At 30.7% G+C, this 25,649-nt stretch overlaps 4 protein-coding genes and 1 pseudogene across 7 annotated transcripts; 2 read left to right on the top strand and 3 right to left on the bottom strand.

Moving 5' to 3' along the window:
- The first annotated feature begins 4,194 nt into the window (after positions 1–4,194).
- LOC105108182 (putative F-box/FBD/LRR-repeat protein At3g49030) lies at positions 4,195–6,674 on the top strand. The gene is given in 3 exon segments (XM_011002381.1): positions 4,195–5,708; positions 5,881–6,030; positions 6,121–6,674. Coding segments are annotated over 3 exon segments (1,527 nt in total). The 5' UTR covers positions 4,195–4,577; the 3' UTR covers positions 6,367–6,674.
- A 548-nt stretch (positions 6,675–7,222) lies between these two features.
- Positions 7,223–9,566, bottom strand: LOC105108179 (SH3/FCH domain protein). The gene is made up of 4 exons (XM_011002378.1): positions 9,375–9,566; positions 9,188–9,276; positions 8,982–9,072; positions 7,223–7,572 (listed from the first exon to the last, which is right to left on the bottom strand). Exons 1-4 carry the CDS (start codon positions 9,401–9,403, stop codon positions 7,542–7,544), a joined length of 240 nt encoding a protein of 79 aa, XP_011000680.1. The 5' UTR covers positions 9,404–9,566; the 3' UTR covers positions 7,223–7,541.
- A 4,183-nt stretch (positions 9,567–13,749) lies between these two features.
- LOC105108178 (F-box/LRR-repeat protein At3g26922-like) lies at positions 13,750–15,913 on the bottom strand (annotated as a pseudogene).
- A 2,144-nt stretch (positions 15,914–18,057) lies between these two features.
- On the bottom strand, positions 18,058–21,576 carry LOC105108197 (putative FBD-associated F-box protein At5g56410). Its single transcript, XM_011002402.1, has 4 exons — positions 21,476–21,576; positions 19,136–19,829; positions 18,568–18,732; positions 18,058–18,471 (listed from the first exon to the last, which is right to left on the bottom strand). Exons 1-4 carry the CDS (start codon positions 21,574–21,576, stop codon positions 18,187–18,189), a joined length of 1,245 nt encoding a protein of 414 aa, XP_011000704.1. The 3' UTR covers positions 18,058–18,186.
- A 688-nt stretch (positions 21,577–22,264) lies between these two features.
- On the top strand, positions 22,265–24,617 carry LOC105108177 (2-oxoglutarate (2OG) and Fe(II)-dependent oxygenase superfamily protein). Of its 4 annotated transcripts, none has more exons than XM_011002375.1 (3): positions 22,265–22,369; positions 22,528–23,446; positions 24,059–24,617. In XM_011002375.1, the coding sequence occupies exons 2-3, from the start codon at positions 22,616–22,618 to the stop codon at positions 24,305–24,307; spliced, it is 1,080 nt and encodes a 359-aa protein (XP_011000677.1). In that variant the 5' UTR covers positions 22,265–22,369; positions 22,528–22,615; the 3' UTR covers positions 24,308–24,617. The 4 variants fall into 4 exon arrangements, with proteins under 4 accessions (XP_011000677.1, XP_011000676.1, XP_011000679.1 ...); XM_011002377.1 differs by having other exon boundaries at positions 22,280–22,369; positions 22,595–23,446; XM_011002376.1 differs by having other exon boundaries at positions 22,283–22,369; positions 22,509–23,446.
- Positions 24,618–25,649: the final 1,032 nt, after the last annotated feature.

Here is a 25,649-nt window from a genome sequence, read left to right as displayed (position 1 = left end):
ATTTTTAAATTTTGATTTTGACACTAAAAAGTAGTTCAATTAAAAAATTAAGCAATAAATTGTTTTAGATTTTTCTTAAAAAAATGAATTAATGTCATCTTGAAAATAAAAAGTTAAAAAAGTTGAAACAATGTCTTTTTTTATCATTTGTTTTTTAAAATAACAAATTCTTGAAGTTGATCCGACTAAATTTTACTTGGCGGATCATCTTGCTAGGAATAGTCGAGTTTAGTAATTATGATGTAAATAGATAACATAAAAAAAAAAAAATTGATATTTAAGCAAAACCTTGGAGGATGAGAATGAAATATAGTGTATAGATGGAGGAGAGTTTTGGAGTTCTTTTTGTTGTAAATAATAAAGCTTTAAAAATTATTTTAAAAAGTTTTTATTCCACATTGAAAATACATCATTTTCTCCTTTTAAGTTTAAATATTTAAATAAAAATAGTTTTTTATTTTATATTGAAAAAAAATCTAATTTTCTTCTTATAAATATAAAATATATATATTAATAGACTTTTAATCCTATATTAAAAAAATAAGATATTTTTATTATATAGTAAACTTTGATATGAAATAATAACAAACAAAAAAATAATGACAGGCTTGTAAGTATAAGATTAAGTTGAATAAAAGAAAAATCTTTGATTGCCTCTTTGCCCATAAGACAACAACGCATATACTTTTTTGAGTATTTTGTTTCTAATAATAATTTGTAATTGGCCTATAATTTGAAACCATAATTTTTTAACTTTTTAAATTATTTTTTTAGCAATCATCATCATAATCATATTTTTCCTAACATTTTTTTTTTAATATGTTGAAATAACTATGTTACAAGACAACTCTTTAACTTTCCCATTTAATTTTTTTTTTGGTTGTTGTATATTATCAGCATATAAATACCCTGTACTATTAGAATAAGATAATAACAAATAAAAGAATATTAATGCTCACGAGTCTTGCTAGGTATTTTGTTTATTTTCTTCTTCATCTTGTTTTAATTGTTTTAGCTTCTTCTTGTAACTTTTTAACATATCAAATAAATGTTAAAATTGTTTTTTCAAATGGTGATATAAAAGAATATATAGTCCCTGGACAAGAAAATAAAAATTACAAATTAAAAAAGCTTTTATATGGCTTAAAGCTCCTAAATAATGACATAAAAAATTTAAACAGATTGTTTTAAATAATTGTTTTTTTAGTTAATGTGGATAAATATGTATACTAAGTCTATTAATACTATATATATGATTATTAGTTTATATATAGATGATATACTTGTTTTTAGTACTAACATAAATGTCATGCATGGTAGTACTATATGTTTCTTAGCATTTAAATTTGATATGAAACACATAGATAAAGCTAGTGTAATATTGTATAGTAAATTTACAAGGAGAGACAATGATATAATATTAACACAAAAACATATTAACACAAAAACACTATGTAGTGAAACTTCTCAAAAAATTTGATTACTTTAATATGATATTTGTAAATATTTTTTATAATGCTAACACTCAATTGAAAAAAAATAATAAAGGTGAGTTGTTACTTAACTTGAGTATGCTTAGATTATTAAGAGTTTAATACATTTGATAAACTTCACTTAACATGACATAACATATGTTATGTGTGTGTAATCCCACTCATGACTATATTTCAATGATAGTTTAACTAATAAAATATTTGAGAGGTACCATAAATTATAGTATTGGGCTTATAGTAGAATTCTTGTTGTATTAGATGGATACAATGATAATAATTGGATTTCATATTCAAATAAGATTAAATTTACTAGTAGTAATATATTTATTTTTAGTAGTGGTATAGTGTCTTGAAAATCATCCAAGCAAATTGTTTGATTCATTACGAAGTCAGCATGTATAGCTTTAGAATCAACAAAAAATAAAGCTTATTAGTTGAGGGATTTCTAATTGAAATTCCATTGAGAATAAAACCAATACCTTCTATGTAATACATTGTAATTGCCAAACGATAATAGTCATTGCTAAGAATAAATCTTTTAATAATAAAAATCGACATATTCAATTAAAACATGATGTTATAAAGTAGCTCCTAAAAGATATAATTATTTTAATTGACTATGTGAAATTAAAAATAAATTTGGTTAATCCTCTTATTAAAATGATATTTGAAACATCAAGGGGAATGAGATTAATGCTAATTGAGAATTCAAAATGATGTTAACACAACCTATATGATTGAAGATCCCATGAATTAGGTTTATATAAGTAATAACAAAGTCATTTATGATTCAGTAGCATTATAAAAACAAGTTATTTCTTATGATGTGATGTGAGAATAATGCCAATATGTAATTAAAAAGTGGAATTAGGTTTATATAAGTAATAACAAAGTTATTTATGATTCAGTAGCATTATAAAAACAAGTTATTTCTTATGATGTGATGTGAGAATAATGCCAATATGTAATTAAAAAGTGTATAAAAGTTAAAAAAAAACTTTATTAATAATTATGTAAGTTAAATCTTATTTTTTAATTACATATTGGCATTATTTCTTAATAAATTTCATATTTTTTATAGGTAGTGTTCAAATTATAGTGAAAATTTGATGGAATGAGTATGAGTATGGAATGAGTCCACTTTGATATTAGAAAATCTATAAAGCACTCATAAATAATTAAGCATGCAAATGACCTATTAGCACAAAATCAAGTCAAATAACAAGAAATTATAAGGGTATAATATAATTGGTAAGATATCTAATTTACAATAATAATTTTTAGTTTATAAAAGTTAAAAAAAAACTTTATTAATAATTATGTAAGTTAAATCTTATTTTTTCTATAATATGGTTCGTGATTCAAAAACATTAGGTTAGATGCATTACATTCAATAAATAGAAATTCAACAAATATATTTTTATTTAAAAAAAATTATAAAATATATGGGGGATTTTTGTAAATAATAAAGTTTTAGATATTATTTCAAAACATTTGTATCTCATATTGAAAAGATATTTTTTTTTTAAGTTAAAGTATTTAAATAAAAAAGATTTATTATTTTATATTGAAAAAATACAACCTTTTTTTAATATAAAACATATATATTAATATATTTTTAATTTCACATTGAAAAAATAAAATACTTTTCTAAAGTTTATATAATTTTACGATAGCAACCAAAAATAAAAAAGTGATAGGCTTGCAATGCATAAGGTTGGACTGAATAAGAATAAAACCTCTAATTACCCCCGCACGCAAAACAATATCTATACATTTTAAATATTTTATCTTTAGTAGTAATTTTTTTAACCCTTAAAATAAATTCATAGTTTTTTAACTCCTTGAATTAATTTTCTAACAGTAATCATCACATCTATATTTTTCCAAACATTTTGTTTTAATATGTTGTAAAGGCTATCTGTTATAAGACCGCTATTTAATTTTTCCATTTAATTTTCTTCCTGCTTATTATATGCTATCACCCTATAAATACACTGTATTTTTGGAATCAGACAACTAACGAAAGAATATTTATACCCTTAGGTCTTGCTGGGTGCTTTGTTTATTTTCTTATTTATCTTGTTGTTTCTACGACCCTTATTTAGAGAAAAACCTGTTAAACCCTAAAGATAACTTTGTATGCAAGAAAACATCCTTAAATACAATATTTACGTACGCTTTTGCTATTTTTTTTGGATATAATTTTATAAGGGATGAACTGTTTATTTTTATGTTTTAAAAATATTTTTAAAAAATTTAATATTTTTATTTGTTTATTTACTTCAAATTAATATGTTTTTAATATTTTTAAATCATTTTGATATGCTAATGTTAAAAATAATTTTTTTAAAATAAAAAATATCATTAATATATATTTTAACATAAAAAATTATTTGAAAAACAACTACAACTATTTTTTAACATAAAAAGTTATTTAAAAAGTAACTACAACTATCCTGCTAAACAAGTTTGGCTAAAATGCATTTTTACCCTTACAGTTTCCGATACTCTACTTTGCAACTATAAGTTTTAATTTTTACCTCTGATAATAAATAACTAACAAGAAATAACCTTTTTAGTTTTTAAAATTTATTATATTTTTCCTACTTCTCTCCCACTTTCTCCCTCTAAAATCCCTACATATGTTATATATCTCACATGAACATTTAAAAAAGACCCCAAAAACCAAATTAAAAAAGTTACTTGTTATGATTAAGGGCAGTGAAAACTAGAAGGGTAGTATTGATAAATTTAAATGAAGGGGTAGGAATGATAATTACTACGAGCTTAAATAAATAAACGTGACGGGGGGATGCTTTTTTTTTAAAAAAAAAAAATTGTATGATAATTATTTTTATTGTAATATTTATTTAATTATTAAGATTATACAAAGGTTTATGGAATTTAAAAATCCTAATTCTAGTTGGATTCTATTATTCACGAAGAGTCTTTTTCCTGTAAGGATTCTAGTACTATTATAAAGGGATGTCTAGCTTGTTTTTTTTTCATTAGAGATCATTATTCAGAACTTTCCAAGCAAAGTACTTCTTTCTTCTATAAACTGCGTCACAAACTACTACCATGCGTGAAAGTGATCAAGATATCGATGCCAAAAGCCAGAAGCAGAGGAAGTTACCGAACAACATGGATGAGGAAATGAATATGATAGAAAATCTGCCAGACGCCATGCTTCTGCACCTCTTGTCTTTCCTTCCGGCGAAAGATGTCCTCAAAACTAGCATATTATCTAAGAGATGGCGACATCTATGGATGTCTGTTTCCAATCTTTACTTTGAAGAATGGAGACCTGATAAATTTGTGATGTTCATGGATTCTGCAGAAAGGGCGACGGTGTGTCGTGATGTTCCAAGAATTGAGAAATTCTCTCTCTCAAGTCATATGTTAAATAGTGCATGTATTAATGCACTGATAAGTAATGCACTGAGCTTTAAAGTGGAAGACTTTTCATTTCGCCTTGTCTATGTTGGTGTGCCAATATTTTTACCTCATCACCTGTTCTCTTGTCCAACACTAACTGTTCTGAATCTAGAAGAAGTTACTCAATTTCCTTGCAGTACTGCATGTCTTCCCAATCTGAAGAAGGTAAGATTGTCATGTGGTTAACTTCCGTATCAGCAGTTACTGTTGCAGTTCTTTTCCGGTTGCCCAAAATTGCAGAAGCTGATTCTGAATCGATGCTTTTGGAGGGATGCAAATCTTGGTTTTATTTCTACTCCCATGCCTGAACCGGTGGACATTACTCAACTTCCTTCTACTTCATGTCTTCCCGATCTGAAGGAGTTAGAATTGTCATTTTGTCTACTTCCATATGGGCAGTCAATGGTGCAGTTCTTTGGTGATTGCCCAAAATTACAGAAGCTAACTCTGAAAGAATGCCATTGGGGGTTAGCAGATTGTCTCTACATTTCTACTCCCATGCTCGAATCCGTGGTCATTTGTGATGCTACTTCGAGTGGTGGTTGTAAAGTCGTGATTTCTGGATCGAATATTAAATCCTTCTCCTACCAAGGTGATCTCAGAACTACTTATTGTTTATGTTCATCCTCGATAGTTGATGCATATATACATGTGAGTTCAAAAGGTATGATTGAAAGGGAAGGGAGAGAAAAAGAAGTTGCCCATCGTGTCCATAAGCTTATTATGGAGTGCTGTAATGTGAAACACTTGCGGCTATCACCTGATACTCTTGAGGTATGTTTCCAGTGTATTAGAAGTCAGTTAATTATGTCATTAGGACAGTGTTTCTTATGAATACGAGGTTGTTTTCTTCTTCTTCTTCTTAAGGATTTAATTCATGTTAATCAAAGGGGAGTTCCTCGATTGCAATTATAAATTTCATGCTATTTTGTTTTTGGTTTTCTAGGCTCTTGCTTATGCAGACGAACTAGATCTTCCAGTGTTTCAGAGATTGACTCGTCTTGAATTGAAGAGGAAGAGTGTGGATTTATCGTGCAGAGCACTGAATACATTGCTACAGAAATTGCCTCATCTTGACTGTCTTGATTTCCGAATGGTATGATTTTCAAACCACCAAATAGATTTTGCTGGGGTGATGTGGGGTTAAACTTGAATATTTTGGTTGAAATGTATGATTGATTTGCAGGGTGTCTTCTTGCCTAAGAAACATAAAAATTTCGCATTGGATCCATTGCCTCCTTGTTTCTTGACACAACTCAAGATCATCAAGATCCACACATTCTCTTTAACTGACGAGGAATTGCATGCTGTCGGGATTTTATTCAGAGTTTCAACTGTTTTGGAGAAGTTGTATATTTCAGGAGGCAGGTTGAACCAGAATAAGATATCCATGCTCGCTAGAGAATCAAAATTTGAAATCATTTCCGTGTGAACCATGCACCTGATTTGAGTTTTGACAGAAAATCCCATGTGTTGAGCTATTAAAACAACTTGTGCTTTTGCTTTTATTTTTCTGCAGTAGTATTTTAGGTCAATGGTATTTGTAACGGTTCAAGCTGTTCAATAGGGATATTTTGGGTCCGATTCTGCTACACATTCTAGTTGTTCTTCAATTTCCTGCAAGTATTTTTGGGTCTGATTCTTCTCCATGATGGGACTAGGTTCTTCGAAAATTCATCTGGGATTTTGTTGTATCTTAATGTTTTTATTTATTCCATTGATGCACAAGCGTTTATTGCTGATCTTCCAATTGCAGATTCATGATTTAACTGCTTGTTTTTTAGGCTGTAAAATATTCCTTAGTGCTTCCTGTTTCTTTCTCTCGGTGGTTAAAACCTCCTCCCCTATTTTCTTGAAGAAATTTAAAGGCTCGCAGAAATTAAAATCTGATTAGGAGGTCTTGAACCCTTTTCACTTGCGCAAGGATCCCAAGACGAGTGTCTTGAAATTCAACGATGCAACAAAATCTGTTAATTGTGTTCATAAAATATGGCCACATCGGAGATGGAGACACTGAATGAGATGAATTGTATAAAAAAAGAAAAAGAAATTTGCCTTTTTTTTAACATATAATCAATTGAAAATAATTTTCAAAATTTGCCTCATCACAGCTGCTCACAGCTTAAAATCAAACAAAATTTTGGAAAAATAAACATCTACCACCTCCACCATTCACACTAGTAAAGAAGGCGACTCGTATCCAACGGTGGTTAACAGCTCATATCTGACCTTTGATTTCAGAAATTGAAAGAAAATCTAAAACTCCATTCAAGGAGGCACAGGTCAAGTAATAAAAATGTTTCAGGCTTCGATGTCCGAAAACCAAAAATGAGATTTTACTGCAGCAATAACAAAACCAACCTTTTAGGCTGAAATTATTTCTGTCAAACAACAACTGAAAGATACAGTGCTTAAATTTAGCCCCATCACAGGGGCTTCAGAAGCAATCGATGATTGAAAAATAAAAAAGGATGAACAAAATCTAAATTGTTTGTAAGTTGTTGTATCATGAGAACATCTGGCTGCTATTCCATTTGTGAAGAACCAATGGAAGTTGTAGAGGAGGAGCAAACACTAAGACTTCAACTTCTCAAAGGGAGTTGAAATTCACTTACTTTCGCTGTCATATATATCTGTTCTGAACATAAATATCAAGGAAACCCAACAAAGTAATATAGAAGACAAAAGAAAGAGTAATGTTTTCTACACTAGCAAACATAGACAATTGCTTATAATTTCACTATCAAAATGCATCTTATTTCCTTCTAATTGGCTGCAATCTAATTGATGATGGGCAGGCAACCACATAGACACTACAGACCTCAGACTCTAACTGTCAAATCAAAATGGCATGAGACAGATTGCCCAAAAGGTCTGCATGCCAGTTTTCACGGAAGTGATAAAGAGAAAATAGTTGAATTAAGCTGTTATGAATTCAGGAAAAAGAAAATAATCACAATCATATAAAATGCAGCATATCATACTCTGCATTATACTTTGCCATCAGCAATGACATTTTGGTTCAGACAGTTTTTCAAAAAGAAAAGGAAATATGCATACTGAAGTTAGGAGATTGGCCTTGTTTCCATTTTCTTTTCAATGGCTTGATTTTCTGTAGTCATTTCCATGAACTCATTCGCAGAAATCGTCCATAGTTCTCATGTACTCATTCACATATACCCAGTGGAGCATGGAAAGAACCAAAAGTGGACAACATTAAACTGCAAAAGACCATGAAATGGATGTTTTGTGACCGTCAAAGAACCAGATTATCTAAGGAATTATCTGTACAACTACAGCATGAGATTCTGACTAAACACTATACAGTTTGCCAAAAGTGCAATTAAGTGTTTTTGGTAAAGTGGTGTGGGTGCTTTTCAACTGAAAAGGGTATCAATTTGATAGTTTTTTAGGTGTTTTTCATTGGTTTTAACATCTTCACATCAAAACCATCTAAACACACCTAAAAGGCATTGATTTTGATGCTTTTACGACACACTTTTCATCCATCTATACTACCCTGAATCACAAAATGCTACGAATCATCCATCCATACTACCCTGAATCACAATATGCTATGAATCATCCATCCATAATACCCTGAATCACGATGGTGTAACAGCTTCTACAACTATAAACTCCAATTTAATAGTAGTATGACAGCAAACAAAATACCACATATCTGACTTAACAATGTAACAAAAATTACCTGAAATTAAACTCCGTATCTTTCTTCTATCTACTTCCATTACTCATCAAATAGCAGAAACGAAGGTATATATATAATTTTATAGCAATTTTTATGAAAGACGCTCTACCTTCCACTCCTTGTATCCGTTCTATTTTCTCAAATAAAATATAAACCAAGAAATAGGAACCCTTCAAACGAAGGCCACAGTCATTGAGAAGCAATAAATTTAAGGACCAAAATGAGCATATTAAGGCATTCAACACAATGATATGACTGCTCAAACATTCGCAAGCCAGAATCACATAGCACTAGAATCAAATTGCATTACGGAAGAACAAGAAAAACAAAAAGGATACACCAAGTAAAAGCCATGAGCAAAAGCACCAACCAAGACAGCCGTGAAAAGACGGTCCCTTACAACAGGATTCTTACGCAGGGTGAGTCGAACTGAAAATATTAAAAAAACAAACAAACTCGTCATTAAACACGAAAATGGACAAACCCATTTCAAGAAACATAAAAAAGTTCCCTTTTTCAAGAAACATAAAAAGTAGAAGCTTACTTAGAGGAAGAACAGGAGCATAGACAAGAGGAACCAAGAACTTGATCGGGGGTCCATTCTTTTTCCTTCTAATCGCTGCTGCCGCCTCCCTTCATCAGATTCATAAATAAAATCAAATCAGCAATAATATATAAGCATTTACATAAACTATGGACTCGTACACATGTCTCCGGCAAATAAAACTCACGGGTTGGTGGGATCAGACGGTGAAGCCATGAGAGGAGGAGGGCTGGGCAGTGGGATACCTGCGATGGCTGAAATTCTCAAATCTGAGAATGTTTCCTCTTGTTAGTTTGGGCTGAAAATTCTGCTCTTTTTTCTTCTTCTTTTTTATGTCAATAGTAAGGACTGTAAATTCATGGGTTGGGTTTGGGCTCCATTCACCAAAATCAATCACTTAGTGTACTAAACAATTCTTAAGAAATTAATCTAATTACTTTTGGGAAAAAGATTTTCGATTTTATTGAAATAATGCCTGGAAATTTGAGAAAACTTGTTTAATAATTATTGTTTGTTTCTTGGGAATATAAAGCTTTCTGTTTTTCTATTTCATTAGTTAGAAAGGAAAGCCAATAAATGCTGTCTTCTAAAACCTTCCACTTTAAAATACGAAACTTTTGTTAGATTTACCTGTTATTTTAGATATATCTGGTTGATATGTACGAGGAAACATTTCAAAAACCTAATTTTATTTATTTTTGTGGCAATTAAAATGAATGTTCAAAAGAATTCTAATGATCTAAACTCTTGAGTTAAAAATGTATTTCTTAAAGAAATTCTCTCTCTCTTTGTTTTTTTTTTTTTGTTGCATTCATTTGCAGCTTATGGTGGTATGATATCCTGATTTATATTTAAGATTTTAATCATTAAATAAATTAATAATTATTTATGTAAATAATTGTTTAATCATTAAATAAATTAATAATTATTTGTGTAAATAATTGAAAAAATAATTAACAATAACTAAAAGTAAAACTTAAAAAATAAAAATAAAAATAAAATATTTGATTACATAACATGAGATATTTATCAAGATATGTTCATTGAATTTTTTTAATTAAAATTAATCTTTTTATCAAATAAAACTATGATACAAATAAATAAACAAATAAGAAAGATTAAATAAAAGAAAACAAATATTATACATATTATAAAATTATCTAAAAATAAATATTTTATATTTTTTTAAAAAAAGTCCATTAATATAAAACAAAAAAAAAAGATAAATCAAAATAATATCCTTAAAAATAAATACATGTAAAATGAATTTGAAAAAAAAACCTCTATTAAAAAAATTTGAAAAAACTTGCGGTCTAAATCATGACGATAAATACATGTAAAATGAATTTGAAAAAATTTGTGGTCTAAATCATGACATTAAGATAAACTGATAGAATATAAATTAAAAATAACTACAAAATAAATATTTAAAAAATAATAATATTGAATGATGAAATCAAAAAGAAAAATAAATAAAAAAATAAATTATCAATTTATATTAACTTTTTAAATTTATAACTTGTATCATTACATTGGAAGCACAATAAATAAATAAAATCACATAGTTCAATCTCTAGCAGATCAAATGATTAAAAATAAAATAAAAAAAATTAATTACATAAAAAATCTAAAATAAACAATTATAATTAAAAGAAAGAGGGTGAAAATTAAAATAAAAACAAATTAAAGGACAAATAAAAATAAAAAGTGTTAAATCTAAAAAATAATATACCATAAATTTCGATTGAATAATAAAATTGAAAACAAATAAAATTTTAATAAAAAAAATCAAGGAAAAAATAAAAATAAAAAAAATAAAAACTGAATTGAAAAAATATATAATTAAAGGACTAAATTAAATAAAAACTCTTATAAAAATGGCCAAAAAAATTAAAACAAAATACTGAAAACAAAAAAAAATATACATTTTTTAAAATATAAAAAAAATAAATAAAAATGATTATTGCAACAAACCACATATAAATTGTCGTCACATACCATATCAAGAAAAAAAGAGAGGATAAGATGCAATTTTTAAAGACACGACAAAATAATAAATTTGGCTACCAATATACATCACATACACTACCAGTTTTTTTAACTAAAAAAATAATTATTAAGCACAAAAAATCCAAAATTCCCTTAATAATTACAGAGTAAACAAAACCAAAGTAAAAGGATGAAAACGCCCCTAGACAAATGTCTTACTTTTTTTCGATCCTAAGTGCAAAAAAGTCATTTTATTGTTTTAAAATAAAAATACAAAAATAACCTTGGTTAACAGTTTTGATTTTTTTTTACTCCAAAGATAAATAAGTCAATGTATTGTTCTGGAAAAAAAAAAAAACACCTTTAACAATCCTTTGATGATCAATAGACCATTCGAAAATAACGAAATTTTTCTTCAAATGACAAAAGCGTAATTTAACTGTCGCAATAAATAGGTTTTTGTATCTATGTGCACATTGATCTTCACAGTATTTTTGCTACGCTCTTTATTGTTTCCTTTTAATATGCTTACACACACATATTACATACTAGTTTGATTCTTAGCGATTTTGAAAAAGAGAATAATATAAAATTATTTCTAAGATTTTATTTAATAAAAATGATTTTCTAATATTATATTAAAGATTTAACTATCAAACGATCTTCATCATTTTATTCTATCTAATTAAAATAATAAAATTAAAAATAATGTATTTTGAGTTAAAATGATTTGTTGAAAGAATGTTTAAGTGTTAATATAGGGAGAGAAATGGGAAGAAATTAAGTTAAAGAGTATTTGCGAGAAAAACAGAGAAAATGTTGTCTTTCCCGATCAGCAGACACTGCAGTTCTTGATGATTGTCTAGCACTGGAGGAGTTGACTCTAACAAGTTGTTCTTGGAACAATGTCCATGCTGTCGGCATTTTTTCATTCAATCTAAAGGAACTGGAAATAAGAAATGGTGGAGCAGATGCACTTGTTAACACAGATGATGTGGATTATTCAAGTTCTTGCAAAATTATTATTGCAGGATGTCTTCTTGAATCATTTTCATTCTAAGGTGAATCCAAAGATCATTACCAAATACTTGGAGCATCCCCAATAAGGATTTAAAGCATCTATTAAAATATTAAGAGAGTGTGGCCATGGAAAGACCTTGCTGATCGTGCTGGTGTGTTTCTAACAGGGCTTTCTAAAGTGTGTTGCCTACAACTTTTCCATACAGCAGTTGAGGTAAAACATGCACTTCTTACAGCTAAATGGTTATCAACACTTGTTCCCCCCTTCTTTTGGTTTTATCGAAGCTGTACTGGAGCATTTTATATTGTTCTAGGCCCTCGTCTATGCAAAGGAACTCTTCGCTAGGCTGCCTGTTCTCTGTAATTTGTCAGGTCTCACATTCTCCCATTAACCGTCGGAGTTTCATTGCAGAGGATTGCAGAAAATACTCCATCATGCAGCTTGCGTCAGAAGGCATTGAATTTTCAGGAGTAACTATGTCAGGCGACTACTTTTCTAGGTATTCTTATGAATTGTATACCATTGCTACGAGAGCTAAATAGTGTCCTGTGATTGACATGCGGGGGTTTTCCCCGGAGACACTTGATGTGCGAAGTGAATCGATGTTTGATCCTAAATGTTTATCAACACTTAGATGGTGCACAATCTGTGATTTTTCTAGGCTTCAGAGTGAGGTAAATGCTGTTGAGATGTTACTGTAAAGCGCGACAGTCTTGAAGAATCTTCTCATTGCCTTGCCCTCTGGTGATGGCAACGGGGATCTACAGGACTTGAAGGGAGCTAATGTATTGAATCAACAGGAGAATATTTTCTGTAGTTGAGCCATAAGGTTCAAAGCATAAATCTTTTGCTTAAAGAAGTCGAAGAAACCTTCGAGTTGCCTCCTTGTTTGTATCCCTGTGAACCACTGACTATGTTGAGTATAGATATGAAATCTGATCCCAGGCTTCCTTCTCATATATTTCTTTCGAGTCTCAAAACATTGAAACTTTGGAATGCTGTTTCTCTTGAAATTTACTCCACACAGCGGCTTCTCTTGTTGTCCGATTACAGAGGAGCAGATCACAGCAGATGGGAGAATGTGCAGGCTATTTGCATTGATGCTCCCATGCCAAGAGAACTGAAAATAATAGATGAGATGGACAGTGATGATAATGGTGATTCTAATTATGAAAATGATACAAACGATAGTCAGAATGATGCTAGTTTTTGTCAATTTGATCCTTTTCTTTTGCACTACAAAATTATACTCTGATCATCCAAAAGCAATCACTACCTGTACTTTCCAATGAATGAAATGAAAATATACTGATCATCCAAAAAAAAAAAATCATATTGCACCCAAGTTGAAGTGTCATCAGAATGGTTAGGGTACAAGAATCAGTTCTCCAGTAAATGGAACTTGATTTCCAAAAGTTGAAACATGTGCAGTAGAAACAATTCAAGTGCGTTCTACAACCAAGTGACTAACAATCATATTCCCTCATGTTATTAGAAGTTCAACTTTGGACAACTGGGAAAGTTGTGTGCAATCAATATGACCAGAAAATGCTCAATCGAAATCGATATTGCCGATCTCTGACCATCTAGGGAGGGCACGTAGCTGTTGAAGAATCTTGTTCGTCTTGTCTACACCGTTATCCCTATGCGCAGAACCAGAATAAATTATATCCATAGATTCTAAAGCTGTAGCATTCTTTAAAAGAAAGCCAACTGCTTCCAGCTCCTTTTCATCACAACGAAATCTTCCGACTTGAATGAATTTGAGACATGACAGGAAACAAGGTGGCGATGGGTCCAATGTCCAATCTTCTCGACAAATTTGAAGGAACCTTAGGCATGCTGACCTACACATTCATCGTGATTCAATAACTGATTGAAGTCACAAATATGGAACTTGACAGCGAGAAGTGGAAAGTTGTAAAGTGCAGAGAGTTACCCCATAAAACTGAAGAGCTATAAGATGAGGAGAGGATGATGTGCCAAAATCCATCACTGTGAAGATTTGACTTCTCTGATTCATACATTAAAGAGGTCAAGTTCCTAAATTCAAGCGGGAAAGCAAGCAGCTCAGGCACGTCATCCAGAACATGCGAATAAAGAAAAAACTGCATCACACCTGTGAGGCCCGTAGATCACTTAGGAGCTTAAGGGAAAAGGGGAAGCAAACACACATCAACAACATCAGTTGTTAGACATAAGGATTGAGCACTAGAAATTCCTTCAAGGAGCTTAGAGGCACGGTAGGCAGTTTGCCTAGGTTTGTCAGCAGCGGAAGAAATGGAAATGCATGTCTCGACCACAGAAGATTCATATAAGCAATAGTCATTTGAGAGTGTGCCGATGATAGTAAAATGGGTGAGATCAGTTCGAAAAATCCTGACATGACAACCGCCTAAAGAAGCCGGACTGCTCGGACAAGGTTCATGGATGTCCAAGCTCTGAAGTTTGGAAGCAGAAATGCTGACAGCCACGAGATTCATCCAATTGCACTCATGTATTTCCAACTCCACGACGTTTGGGACTGAATAGTTGCTGGGTTGAGTGGTCATCAGTAAAGGTAACCTCATAGAGGTTCAATATCTTCAAACACGAGAGGGATATTGAAGAAGGAAGCTTGAGAATATATGGCATATTTATTTCCAACTCTGTCAATGTTTCGCAGTTAAATAAGCAATGAGGCAAAACAAACGATGCTTCGAAATCACGAAGTTCGAGATATAAATCCTTGACGTTACGATTTACAGCGGCAGAAATCCATTTACCAACCCGAGATGGATCGTCATTGACTTTACATGAGAGATAGAATTTTTCAATATTAGAAGGGCCACGAAGAGCAAGAACCCTGTCCACCAAAAAACGTGAGGTTGGGCGTGGATTTCCACAGATGTAGCCACTTCCTTGATAATATGCTGGTTCTAACAGCACCTGCTGTCGAGAGGAACGACAGGATATGTTCAAGAAGAGCATCAGGTAAATTGCCAAAGCTTTTTTCACCAGAATCGGTTTCCTCTTCTGCCTTCAACTTCTTTCTTTTGGTTTTGCGAGTCAAAGATTTGGCCTTCATAGTTTAGACTGCGCCTCATGCATGAAATGAACCGTCAGGTAGATCATCAGGACTCATTACATTCCAAAATCAACTTCACTACGACACAGTAACATGAATATATTAACTATAACACAGGAACATGAATATATTCGATTTTTTTGCACATTTAACGCTAAAAGAATGGAGATTAGATGAAATTAAACCAGCAGCCTAGGCAAGATAAAAACAGATTTGACCACAGTTATGTGATATCTTGCAACAAATTCACCCTCTCTTAATCTTGTTAAATAATTTATTCATCTTTCACCATGAAAAACAACAATCTATCAACGAACTATTTATATTATTTTATATTTAATTTTATTTGAAAAAATAACGTAGTGGTTCAGACTTCAACGAATAATTTTATATTACTCTTTAATATAAATAATTTATCAAAAGAAGAGAATGTAATAAAAATCCAAATAAACAAACTCATAAAACATGCAAAATATGCTTTTCTCATGTTAATATAAAATGCCTTGAAAGGTAGGTTATGGGATGTATTGAATGGCCAAACCATGTAAGGAGAAGATAATTAAAAAAAAAAAACTAACGATAGAGAAGTTGAAGGATTTGCAGTCGAGATGAAGAAATACCAAGGAGTAGAAACAGAAGCCTTTATAAGACTTGGAGGTGGTAGCTAGGGCAGGACATAAGAAGTTACCTTTATATGGCTACTAAACTGAAGTGAGAAAAAGAAGGAAAATAAAGGGAATTAAATTTCTTGTTTGGTTTATGGAAAGTGAGGGTTTTTTTTATTTAGATATATTGATGAGAAAAACAAAACAAAATAAAATAAAATAAAAAAGATTTTTTAGAGGATTTTATGAGCAATATTCAATCAATTGTTTTTTTAATTTCTTTCTAATTTTGTGTAAAGATTTTATATATTGAGAAAAATAAAGTTAAAGGTATTTTTATTTTTTATTTTCTATTTCCCTTTAATTTCCTTTATTTTATGTCCCAATTTTAGCATCCAAATAAAGGAAACGATTGAATTAGAAAGAAATTAAATTTAAAAACAGAAAAAAGAATGATCAATGGGTAATTGACTGAGAATTGGAAAGGGTTATTTTCTTGGTCTGCGGTTGAGATTTCATTGCCTTGTTTCTTACCAGGAGTCGCTGGTGGATGGAAACGACAGCGTTCCTGGTTTTCCGCGGGAAACGAAGAGCACAGTGACTAAGCGACATCGTATCCAAGCAAAATCAATTTTATCTCCATTTGGCACTCCAGAATCAACCAATCGATGATACGAACTAAGCGACATGGTAATTTTCTTGGTCCGCGGTTTGAGATCAATTGCCTTGTTTCTTTCGAGGAGTCGCTGGTGGATGGAAACGACAGCGTTCCTAGTTTTCCTGAAACCAAGAGGCCAGAGACTAAACGACATCGTTCGATTTATGTGATTAATTTAAACAGATTTTATCAAGACATTGTTTGTTTGTTCATCTTGTTAAAAGATGGTTGTTGTCAAACACGGTCTAATCCAGCGAGTCAATCTCAAACTAGATTTAAAAGTAAATAAGACATGGAAATAACCCTAAATATTGGGAATAGAAATACTGAATATGGATTTCAAATTAATATATGATTCAATTTTAGACTTAATTAACTTAAATTTGTTCTGAAACTATAATACAATTATCAAATTAGAAGATAATGGATTGAAATATCAAACACAATAAAATATCAAGTACAATCCTAAATTCTTAGCCATTTTTATTTTATTATTTTTAGCTTTCAATTATATATAAAATATGAATAACTTGCTATAACAATTATGAATGTAATTTGTTTTTAACAAAACAATGGTTCAGTTAAAAACATGCTTTGACTAAGATAAATAAAATATACATTAATAAAAAAATAATTTTAAACTTGAAAAACATATGTTTTGTACTTATTTTAAATGACTCACATTCTTAACCAAAAAAATATTGTTTTATAATTAAATAAAAAAAATTAAAGAGCTACACGTGAGATGAGATAAGATATCTTACTATACAACTTTATCTTAACTTTTTAATATATATCTTTATTTCAACTTTCTGGTTCAATCTTTAATTTAAATCATATCAATTTTTAGATTTTATTCTGGCTTTAAATCAACTTATTATTATTTATTAACACAAATAACTCCATTGATTTTATTGAACACACATATCAAATTTTATTTTGCAATAAAAGATTTTCTCAATGAAACAAAAAAATTTAAAAGACTATATTTTTAGATTTAATAATAATATCACCTGAACTTTTTTTTAAAAAAAAAACATATGTTTTGTACTTATTTTAAATGACTTACATTCTTAATCAAAAAATTATATTTTTATAATTACATAAAAAAATTTAAAGAGCTACCCGAGATAAGATATCTTAATATACATCTTTATCTTAACTTTTTAATATACATCTTTATCTCAACTTTCTAGTTCAATCTTTAATTTAAATCATATCAATTTTCGGACTCTATTCTTGCTTTAAATCAACTTATTATTATTTATTAACACAAATAACTCCATTGATTTTATTGAACACACATATCAAATTTTATTTTGCAATAAAAGATTTTCTCAATGAAACAAAAAAATTTAAAAGACTATATTTTTAGATTTAATAATAATATCACCTGAACTTCTTTTTTGTTTTTTGAAATTTTCAAGAAAAATTTAATCCCAACGGAGAAGAAGCATGCAAACTAGTATGACACTAAGGCATCGTATACAGCATAATTTTAGGAACACTATTAATTACCATAAGAGGTGGTTTATTGGCAAAACTTTAAGTTAAACAATCTATATAATATATCAATTGAGAAATCTTTAAAATTGTAGGAATAAACTTCTCTTCTTATAGTTCAAAAGGATTAAAGGAAGTATAATCCAAAATAAATAGTCAAACGAAATTTAATCTGCCAATTTCTGACCATCCTGGGAGCTCGAATAGCTGCTCGCGAATCTTCCTCTGAGCCTCTGACCCGCTGGTCCAGCAAGTAATAACCATATCATCCAAAGCTATTGCATTCTTCAGCAAGAAGGCAACTGCATGCAGCTCATAAATAAAACCTCCGAAAACACGTATCTCAATGCATTTCAGACATGACTGGAAGCAAGGTGGCACTGGCTCCAATATCCAGTCATCCTTTGCACAATTTGTAGGCAACTCCTCACTTAGCTCGATCTGCACATTCACCAGAATCATGCGAACCCATTAGATTTGTAAACATGAAAGCTTGATGATAAGTTAAGTTGGAAATCAAAGAGTCCAAGATGTTACACTAGAGAAACTAAGAGCTTTAAGATGAGGAGAGCTGTAGAGAATGTGCCAAATGGTATCACAGTGAAGATCAGGACAATCAGAAATCGACTCAGATAATCGTAACGAGGTCAGATTCATGACTGTAGGTGTACGGGCAAAGAGCTCGGGCGCGCAATCTAGAACCTAGATAAAAAAAACACAAACAAAATTTTTAAAATTTAACGCACTTCATTGAAGGAGCATCTATTAGCAATGTCGTAATGGTCTTCTGGATTAAGAACAGTTAAAAAATAATATAAATTATATTTTAATACCTTATCTAATAAATTTAGCTTTTTAGTTGAATTGGTTAAAAACACATGGGAGAATTAAAGGCTAAGAATGCTCATGCTACTATTAATTTCCTACAAAAATATTGCACCACAAATAAAATCAAGAGGCTTTTTATGAACATTTCAAGCAACTGGATTGAGAAAATAAAAGTTGAAAGAAAAGAAAGAGAAAGAGCTAGGGAGTGACAGATACAAATAAGAATATTATCCATTGACCAGATAGAAGCTGATGCAAAACGGAGAAGCAAAAATACCTCTAAAACATCAGGTGTCAGCGTTAAATGTTTTACAGTAGAGAGCCCTACAATATGCTTATAAGCACGGTGGGCAATTTCCCTTGACCTCTCATAACATCCATAAACATCAAAACATGCCTCAACCAGTGATGATGATTTAAATAAGCAATAGTCATCCCAAAATCTACCACTGAAAGAAAAAAAGGTTAAAGCAGTTCCAAAAATCATGACATGACAAGCATCTGAACCTCTCAAATCGTTCCTATGCATTTCACAAATGTCCAAGCTCCGAAGTTTGGGAGCAGAAACGGTAATGGCCTTAAGATTCTTCCAGTCGCAGTAACGGATCTTCAACTTCTCGAGGGTTCGGAGATTCAATATTTGTTGGGTTGAGTCCTCATCGGGAAAGACAACGTGTTGAAGGCTCAATATCTTTAGACACGGGAGAGAGATTGAAGAAGGAAGCCTGAGAACACCATGTGAAGTAATTTTCAACTTGGTTAATGTTGCACAAGTAAATAAGCATAGGGGGAAAACGAACGATTCTGATTCTTCCCCCTCGTAAAAGATGACACATAACTCTTTAACATTACGATTTACTGCAGCAGAAACCCAAGTTCGAGTTCGAGTCGCATCATCAATTCCACATGAAAGAGTGAATTTTTCTATATTAGAGGAGTCCCGTAGAAGAGTATTTACAATATAACGTACCCTTCTCTTTTATTTTTTTAAATTCTTTAATTCATTATTTTTAAAATAGTAATTAATCTTGTTAAATATTTTTTCTAATTTTAAAATGTTTCAAAGAGATTATTGTAATTTGTTTTAAAATTAAATTTTCTTATATATCTGCGTATATAAATTTCATTTGCAACATGTATTTATAAACATAAAATTTGTTTATTACTAGTAATCAGAATTAACCTTTAATATATATATATATATATATATATATATTAAAAAAAACAACAGTCGAAGTTAAATATTTATATTTGCATGTATCCTTTTCTTTTACTACAAATATTAGCTTTTACTTTAATATTCAATCATATTTAATTTATTTTGTTAAGGATAAACAATATCTTTTTATTTCTCAAATTATGATATCAAAAAATACATCAATACCTGAAAATTATTATAAATTAATTTAAAATACAACCCCCAACACAGCGCGAGGCATGTACATCCAAAGAAAAGCTAATTTGCCTATGTGATTTATTGTTTCTTCTACCTAGAACTCACCGTTTTCATCACTTGATATATTTTTTTTCATTTTCATTTTTTTTTCAATTAAATCTTCTCATATTTAGCTGCCTAGAATCTTAGATTAATAGTTTGATTATGGGGTTTTCATTTTGAAAAAAATTAATTTTGGATTGACACTTGATTTTACAAAAAAATATTTTCATTTTTTTTAGTTTCTAAACTATTAGACCTAAAAGGACTACAATTAAAGACTACTGGGAAATCCATTCCTTTTTAGTCTAGTAAAAGAAATTTCATGCTCGAAAATGAGGGAAAGGGAGAGAAGTAAAAGGAATAAAAGAAAAAAAAGAAAAAAAAAAGAAAAATAATCACTAAAGCCACAAGGAGCATTCATATTAGCTACACGTCACCTTGAAAGAATAATGATGACATGATGATTCCAACTCCATCGGAGAAGGTCATCTCTGGAGGCTGTTTGAGGCCTCATGCACCGCCCAAAACGAGGCGGCATCTTCCACTTGCTGGTGCGTAGTTTGCATGTGTCAGCCTTTTCTCTTCCCTTCTAATCACTTTGGTCCCTAAACCTATAACAACTTCTCAATTGTGTTTTGATTTTCAATTCACCCAGACCCGAGCCTTCTTTTTTTTTTTTTAATCTTGATAAATATTTTAAAAAAGTTTAATTAAAGGCCTTTTTTTAACTTTTTTTTACAATATAACGTATCCTTCTCTTTTATTTTTTTAAATTGTTTAATTCATTATTTTTAAAATAGTAATTAATCTTGTTAATTATTTTTCAATTTTAAAATGTTTCAAAGAGAATATTGTAATTTCTTTTTAAATTTTTGTTATATATTTTGCATATATAAATTTCATTTGCAAGATGTTTTTATAAACATAAAATTTGTTTATTAAAAGGATTAAATTAATTTTAAAATTAAATGTTAAAATTAGTTTCTAAACTATTAGACCTAAAAGGACTACAATTAAAGACTACTGGGAAATCCATTCCTTTTTAGTCTAGTAAAAGAAATTTCATGCTCGAAAATGAGGGAAAGGGAGAGAAGTAAAAGGAATAAAAGAAAAAAAAGAAAAAAAAAAGAAAAATAATCACTAAAGCCACAAGGAGCATTCATATTAGATACACGTCACCTTGAAAGAATAATGATGACATGATGATTCCAACCCCATCGGAGAAGGTCATCTTTGGAGGCTGTTTGAGGCCTCATGCACCGCCCAAAATGAGGCGACATCTTCCACTCGCTGGTGCGTAGTTTGCATGTGTCAGCCTTTTCTCTTCCTTTCTAATCACTTTGGTCCCTAAACCTATAACAACTTCTCAATTGAGTTTGATTTTCAATTTAGTCCCCATTTCAATAAGACCTCTTCAATTTAACCTTGAACTTCATCCAAACAGGGTCTAATAAAGGCCCAATATGGGGAGGGAAGGAGAAAAAAGAAAAAAAAAAAAGAAAATTAACTTATCAAGTTAGCGTGTTATAATCATGTCCATGTCTTGGGTTATTGGAATACTTAAAATAGTTCCTCTAATTTAAAAAAAAAACTAATTAATTAGTTATTGAATGCCTTAAAAAATATTGTTTATAGTATTGAAGCCATAACTGTTAAATAATTACAATATATGAAAAAGATAAATTAAAAAAATGAAAGATAAACAAGAAATAAAATTTTAAAAATATTTTTTAAAATAAATGAGAAAATTTTTATCATTTTTTACTTGGATAGAATGTAAATTTTCACAAATATATATTATCGAAATAGAAGGTGAAAATTATATTATTGATACAAAATTACCTTCATTAAAAACTCTCTGAACTGATATTAGTAATGTTAAAACGAAAAAGGATCAAAGTGAAACATTACAGAATTTATAGGGACAATAATATACAATAGCCAACTAATAAATCCATCCTTTCCTCACTCGCAAACCCCATCCAGCTCTCCCTCTTGACAAATTTTAATGATCCACGCAAGCTCAACAGAATGTGGAGAAACAAGTGAAGGAAAGGAGCTTGGATTGAATTGGTATTTGATTTCTTTCTTTCTCGTTTAATTTATAATTTTCTCTCGTTTTTTTTTTTTTTTAACTTTTCCATTTGATTCAAAACCCATTTTGTGGCTTTTGCATTGAAATTTGAAGTAAGAGACTAATATTTGATAATTGATTTGATTGCAATTGATAGATTGGATTGGATTAGGATATTTCATTTTGTTTGAACAAATTAGAATCAATTATTTTGGAGGAATAAGGAGAGCAAAAGGAAGGAAAGAATGAATTTTCAGATGATGAGAGTGCAAAGCCTCTCTGAAGGGGGCATAGCGGAGGTGCCAGCCCAATATATCCAGCCCCCTGAGGAACGACCGCCCATTAGTGATGACCTCACAGTAATAGATAACAGTGATGAAGACAATGTCCCCATGATTGATGTTTTTGGGTTCGACTCGGAGCAGAGGGATACTGTTTGCAAACTAATTGGTGATGCCTGCGCCAAATGGGGTGCCTTCCACATTACCAACCATGGAGTTCCATTTGAGTTGCTGGACCAGATTAGGGGCGTAGGGTTATCTTTCTTCAAAGACTGCCCCATCGAAGATAAGCTCAAATATGCTTGTGATCCCAATTCTCCTGCTTCTCAGGGGTATGGCTCTAAGATGCTGCGCCCAGAAGATGAAGCTGAAAGCTCAACTGTTTTGGACTGGAGGGACTACTTCGATCACCATACACTACCACTCTCTCGCCGTGACCCTTCTCACTGGCCTCACTTCCCTTCCAATTACAGGCAAGTTGTGGCACATTATAGTGATGAGCTCAAATTGGTTGCACAGGAGCTGTTGGGGCTTATATCAGAGTCTCTGGGACTGCCAACTTCTTGCATTGAGGATGCTGTCGAGGAATTTTATCAAAACATTACTATAAGCTACTACCCTGCTTGTCCTCAACCGCATCTTACACTGGGTCTTCAGTCCCATTCTGATATGGGTGCCATCACACTTCTCATCCAAGACCATGTCGGGGGCCTTCAGATTTTCAAAGACTCTCGGTGGATCACTGTCCATCCTCAATCTCATGCTATTCTTGTTATATTGGCTGACCAAATGGAGGTAATTGAACTATTGCTGATGTTTTCATTTTCCGCTATTGACATGCTTTTTTCGTTCTCTTGTTGGCTTAACTGCAGTTTTTTCTTAATTTTTTCCCCTTGTTTTCTAACTAACTTGGACAGGAAGGCAATGAACTGTGTTTATGTATCTGATTGAATTGAAGCTTTTGCTTAACAATGCTAGATAGTAAAACAAAATCAAGAGGGAAAAAGGATGCGTTTTGATTCTCATGTGCTCGTGTCTCATGCAAGTTAACATTTTGCGAGCTTTTCGCAATCATGTGGGTTCGTTGTGAAATCTTGAACCTATCCTTGTGGAGTCTCTATTAACATGCTGCCACATTCTTAGCCCGCAACAAATGGTCAAAACCAATGGTTCCTGTATAAACTACCTTCTATTTCACAAGAAAAATTTTCCATTATAGCTCTTTCCTATGTAATGGTTGGATTTTGAAAGGCCAAAGTGACGGGTATTTTCCATTTAAGCTCGTATCAGTTTACCTACTACAAAATCTTATATCCATTAATGTGCCACCCATGTGTTTCGTCATTTTGTTGCTTTAGTTGAAATACACTTTGATCAACAGTTTAATGGGAAACACTTTGCCTGTAGATTATAACCAATGGGAAGTATAGGAGTGCTCAACATCGAGCCATTACAAATTCCGGCAGTCCCCGGCTCTCAGTTGCCACCTTTCATGACCCAGCCAAGACGGTGAAAATATCCCCTGCTTTTGAGCTAACTAGCAACTCATCCCCCCCTAGGTACCGTGAAGTCAAGTATGGAGATTATGTGTCATCATGGTATACCAAAGGCCCAAAGGGGAAACGGAACATTGATGCCCTCCTCATCAATTGTTAGATCTTCCCCGTTTTCATGTTGACCTTTTCTGTTCTCTTGCTTTGAGAGGAAAAGGAATTTATTGTTTAAAGGATAAGCATATGCCTTTACATTTAATCTTTCAGGAATTTGTGTTTCATTGTTATAGTGTTCCTCCATGGATGTCTTTGATGGTGTTTCTCCTTTAAATATTTTTTGAGATTGGACAGTTTTTTTTTATTGTTTTTCCAGCTGCTCTGTTCCTCCGAAGGTTGTCTTTCCTTGCCATGATGGCTTTGCATAGAATATTTTGTGGCATATTGTAATATTTTGATCCCATAAGCTATTCCCAGAATCTTACCTGTACTAAGAATGGCACCCATATTTGTTAATATAGAAGGTTGGAAATCTAAGAATTTGGGTGAGCTCAATTTGACAAAAATCTTGTTTATCTATTAGAGCCATGCAAGATTTAAGGGATCTTTGGGCTTCTGAGACAGGCAACATTTGGTTGCTCATAAAATCTGACATCTTCAAAATACCCATAATATGTCTGAGCTTCGGTATTATATCATCTTTAAGGTAAAAATTTGCCTAGATGCATATACCACCAACCCCTATTTGACTCTGAAACACACTACCACCAAGTACAAATAAACTTTTTCGGAGATTCCTTGATCCGCCCTATGAAGTTTTATCTTTAAGGTAGAAAAAATATTTTTTAAATTAACTAATTTAAATTAAAAAAAAATAGCATTGAATAACTTTTAATTCAATTGTTAGATTGAATTAAAAGTTTATTTGAATTTTTTTATATTTAGCTTAGAACTTAATTTACTTAGTAATTAATATTTTATTATTTAACTATTAGTTAAATAGTTTTATTTAAAACCCTTTTCTTATGAAACACTTAAAATTTACATTCATTTACATTCATGTTATACGCAACTCATATATTATGTTAATTAATTCTATTTTTTTTATATTTTAAAAATAAAATAAATTTTTTTTTTTCATATATTATGTTAATTAATTCTATTTTTATATATATTTTAAAAATATTTTAAAAATAAAATAAATTTTTTTTTTTATATTTTCCTTTGCTTCAATCAGATATTTTTAATATTTTTTAATATTTTTAAATCATTTGATATAAAAAATAATTTTTAAAAAATAAAAAAAATATATTATTTTAATACATTTCTAGATAAATAGGCAATAAGTAAGACAACTAACCATGTTGTGCTATTTTTTTTTTTTAACTATGCTAATTTACAAATTGTTTTAGCATTTGTGATATTTAAAATAAATAAATAAATAACTCTGAAATGTTATTTTGGAAGGCTACTATTGAACAAAACGCATTCCGTGGAAAATATAATAT

This window comes from Populus euphratica, unplaced genomic scaffold (genome assembly GCF_000495115.2).
Source record: "Populus euphratica unplaced genomic scaffold, PopEup_1.0 scaffold183.1, whole genome shotgun sequence".
Lineage (NCBI taxonomy): Eukaryota > Viridiplantae > Streptophyta > Magnoliopsida > Malpighiales > Salicaceae > Populus > Populus euphratica.
Note: the sequence above shows the minus strand (reverse complement) of the source record. Positions and strands in the feature narration are given on the sequence as shown.